Source organism: Pinus tabuliformis, chromosome 1_2 (genome assembly GCF_031772625.1).
Source record: "Pinus tabuliformis cultivar Carrire ecotype Pingquan chromosome 1_2, CPIR1, whole genome shotgun sequence".
Classification (NCBI taxonomy): Eukaryota; Viridiplantae; Streptophyta; class Pinopsida; order Pinales; family Pinaceae; genus Pinus; species Pinus tabuliformis.
This window is the reverse complement of record NC_142298.1, coordinates 765715556-765720125: the sequence shown is the minus strand read 5'-3', so window position 1 is coordinate 765720125 and position 4570 is coordinate 765715556. Positions and strand designations below refer to the sequence as shown.

The window sequence follows — 4570 nt, the reverse complement described above, 5'->3', positions numbered from 1 at the left end:
ATAAGAGTGATCGTATCCGTTCTCATTTCAAAATTTACATTGTATTGTCTATGGATGCACCCATAGTCAAATTTTCAACCTTCATTCTTTATCAAAAATCAATTGAGTTGGATGAATGCGTGAGAAATACCGTGGTTTTTCCACCCTCCTTCCAAATCTTTCTTCAATTCGGATTATGTTTAACCCTATATAAATTGTCTATTACTTAGTTTAAGAGGTGCTCGTTCCCATGAAGAGAAGAATTCAGGAGAAACCTTTGATTTTAGGGTAACCCTTTCTCTACGCTAAATCCACGCATTTTCTATAATATTTAATTAGCCTTGTTCATTTGAAATAACTACCAGCCAATTGTGAGATAATTTATTTTTGAAATTTTAAAACATTACAAAAGAAATTTACACCTTTTATTGTCATATTTTGGCAGCAATTTATAGAAAAACCAAAAAGGCGGAAAGTAATGGTATCCCCGCCATGATCCCTGCACAGGGCTCGGCTTTACCAGAAAGCCAGCAGATTACAAGGATGCTATATCTGCCATTGCAGAAAGAAGCCATGGGAAATCTGTCAGATCTGTTGCCAGTCAACATGACCCTGTTGTTACCACATATGCTAGCACCAATAAATATATAAACAACACCCCATCTCCAATAATATGAATGGTTGCTGAACCAGCTATGGAACAAATAAAAACTGACATCAAGCAAATGGCATTAACCTGAACCACTACTCTGCTTCTGAAGGAGAGAAGCAACTGACATCAAGCAAATGGCATTACCCTGAACCACTACTCTGCTTCTGAAGGAGAGAAGCAAGACCATATACATATATCTTGACAGCAGGCCAAGTGTGGTCTGAATTTAGATCAGAAAGGTAGCCACAAGTAGTAGAACTATAAGATGGGGCCAAAGCAGAAATTTTAATGAGAATACTGCAGAGCTAGCATGGAGAGAAAAGAGCTTGACATCGTCTATTACAGGACCACACAAGGAGCTGAGGTCATCACTCCTCATGTGATAGTAGCTGCTATAGAAAACAATGCGAGTCCTGGCAGAAGCTGCTGTGAATGAGAGCTTGCCCATCTTGAAGCCCCCGGTCCCTTTCGATTCGTAGGGAACCTGCAGAGTCGCTCGCCCTGCAAACGCTTCCACCCTCATTGACCCATTGCACGTGTTGTTCCCGTCTCCCACCAAGAAGCTCAGAACGTACGCCTTCCCGGAGACCGTCCTCACCATCTGTGAAATGGCGCTCTCCATCCCCGAGAGAAGCTCCACTGCTCTCTTTCCTTGGGGGACGGCATAATGAAGGGAGTCGACGTATTTGACGGCCTTCAGAGACTCCATTATCCATCCCGGTAGTGGAGTATTGTCATCGTCCATGTTTGGCGGCAGAAGGACGCCTGAGGATGAGTTGCTAAAGATGAACGGGCCCTCTTCGAAATCGCCATTCTTCACAAAGTTACCTGAACTTGATTAAATTTCGCTAGTTTAGTTGATTGTGGATTTCAAGAATATTTTGTTTTCTAGTTAATTAATATGGATGCAATTTCTAAATATTTTCAAAATCATCACATTCTAAAATATTCCTAAAATCTGCCTCAAAACTAATTGATATTGCAAAAATAAATTTACCCTGAAAAAATATCATTCTAAAATATTCCCAAAATCAAAACTAACTAACTGATATTGCAAAAATAAATTCCCAAAATCAAAACTAACTAACTGATATTGCAAAAATAAATTTACCCCCAACGTAAGAGGGTGGAAAGAGCTCCTTGATGGCAATGTCGTCGACCAGCGGCCCACAGGCGGGATCGTCAGCCGTGCCAGGATTGTGAATAGTAACATCGACCATGTTGGAGGCCGCCCAAAAAGCCCATGCATACGAATCCCAGCCGACGCTGCTGTAAAGCGTCTGCATTGGCAGCTGTCCAGCCTCAGGTGGAACGGAGACATTCAAGACCTCCATTTGGGCGCAGGTTCGAGCCACGCTGAAGGTGAGCGAGTAGTAGGAGCCTTTCTTCACTTGGATCTTCTGGCTCAGTTTTGCCTCGTTTCCAAGCCTCGCAGCATGAGCTCCGTTTGGAACTACCAACAACATATCACCTTGTTTTTGGCCTGCTGATATGTATTCGACGAAGCCCGTGATCTGCCAGGAGGGTATGGAATTCGAACCCATGACCACCGTGCCGTTCATGGCGGATCTCTTTGGGCCGTATTCGAAGTTCCCATTGGGCAGAAAACCTGCACATATACATTATTATAACAGTTTGGATCTATCAATTCAATTTACTCAGAGACACGAACATATGGGATATCGCAGACACAGAAAAATAAAAAGAAAATACTCATTACATGCTTACCATCACCAATAGGTTTAGCTACACTCTGCTCCACGATCAATAACACCCCTAATATATGCAAGAAACAGAGTAGAAAGCTCGCAGATTGTCCCCGTCTGAACATCTTGAACGAAATTCGCAGCCCAAGGTCTTCCCAGTTTCAGAACTAACTGACACTGCGCTGTTTGGAGAAGCGAAATTTGGCTTTTATAGAGTGCGGATCCTTGAAAAGGAAAAAGGGAGTCGGAAGAAGAGCAGGCGAGGATGCGAGGGCCAAGGATGGACATCACGTTCCAAAGTCGCTTTCCCATATTGTCTCCCGACATAAAAATTATATAAAAGCCACTCACTAAAAGGCATCGGATAAAAATTATATAAACCGTCTTTTTCTAGTTCCATGGTATCTATATATTTATATTTCCTAGGGAAGAAATTGAGATGCCTAGTATAAAAATTATATAAACTGTATTTTTCTAGTTCCATGGTATCTATATATGTATATTTCCTAAGGAAGAAATTGAAAGGCCAGAAAATTCTAAGAAAGTGAGATGTCTTCATCGTTTTAAAGTAAAATTTAAAATTATTTCTTTGTTTTTATTAAAAAAAAAAAACCTATCTAAAACTATACATGGTATAAATATTTTGTTTCATCAATTTTTTTTAGGTAAAGGTATTTACATCACTTTTTGTTAGGAGTGAAAGAACATTAAGAACTAGTAACAAACCAACTATACATGGTATAAATATTTTGTTTCATCGATTTCTTTTTAAGTAAAGGTATTTACATCACTTTTTTTTAGAGTGAAAGAACATTAAGAACTAGTAACAAACCAAAGCTTACTTACATTTCTAGTAATTTAAAGAAGGTATTAATATAACCATCTCATGTATTATCGATATTTCCAAGTTTGATGGTTTCAATTAACTTATGTTTTTTTACAAGTTTGATGGTTTCAATTAACTTATGTTTTTTTACATCGAATTTACGAATATTGTAACATAATGAAATGATTTTTTAGGTTTTGTTTTTACATATGTGTGTTTTAATTAACTTATAATATTTTTACGTAGAATTTACTAATATTGTGACATAATGAAATGATTATAATTCCACGTCATTAATCTAATCATCTCATGCATTATTGATATTTTCAAGTTCCCTTGATAGTTTCAATTAACTTATGCTTTTTTACATAAAATCTACTAATATTGTGACAGAATGAAATGATTTTTTAGATTTTGTTTTTATTATATATATGTGTGCGTGTTTTTTCAATTAAATTATAGTATTTTACATAGAATTTACTAATATTGTGACATAATGAAATAATTTTTTAAGTTTTGTTTTTGTTATGTATATATATTTGAAGAAAGAAATCAAAATTAGTTTATCATATAGGTGAAGAAAATAACACTATTCAACCTAACTAAAATAATTCTAATTGAATTTTTGTTTTATACGTATTTAAACATTTAACGCAAAGTTAATATGAGTAAAAATTTATAATCACAATTATTTTTTAAATTATTATTAATTAAATAAAATTATAACTTTTCAATAAAAAAAATATTAATTTATTTAAAATTATTATTAATTAAATAAAATTCATAATTTTTTCAATAAAAAATTATTAATTTAAATATAATTAAAATTAACTATTCGTTAATTATAATAAACAACTTTAACTTTTATAACAAAAATGTTATCCTCAATGTAAAGGAAAGTAATAACTTAAAATTTTATTTTCACACATTTTTATTATTAAAATGGTTCTTAATTAAATGGAATTATAGTATCCTAGTTCTTAAAAAAAATAAAAATAGAATTATAATATCCAATTGAATTAAATGGAATTATGATATTTAAAAATTTAAAAATAATTAAATTTATTTATTTATAAACTAAATAAATTAATTATTTTTTATGAATATTATTAATAATTTTATTGTGATAAATTTTCAAAACAAAAATCTTATTTAATTCAATAAAATCATTTTTCAAAAAAAAATTCAAAACATTCTCATTTTATTATTCTTAAATACTAATTAAAACTATGAAGGAAATTTAAACAAAAATGAATTTAGATGTATTAATATATTAATTTATTTAAATTAAATTAAATTTGATTTTAATATTTAATAAGAAAAATTATTTTTCCCAGTTTATTAAAAGATAAAGAAAAAAATTTATTTTGATTCTTTTATTTTTATAAATTTAAATAATATGAAAAG

General features: G+C 32.5%; 1 protein-coding gene across 1 annotated transcript; it reads right to left on the bottom strand.

The window, feature by feature from the left end:
• Nucleotides 1-530: 530 nt before the first annotated feature.
• LOC149208080 (BIIDXI-like protein At5g11420) lies at nucleotides 531-2501 on the bottom strand. The gene is made up of 3 exons (XM_089393997.1): nucleotides 2360-2501; nucleotides 1743-2240; nucleotides 531-1459 (listed from the first exon to the last, which is right to left on the bottom strand). The coding sequence occupies exons 1-3, from the start codon at nucleotides 2460-2462 to the stop codon at nucleotides 858-860; spliced, it is 1203 nt and encodes a 400-aa protein (XP_089250123.1). The 5' UTR covers nucleotides 2463-2501; the 3' UTR covers nucleotides 531-857.
• Between the last annotated feature and the right edge of the window lie 2069 nt (nucleotides 2502-4570).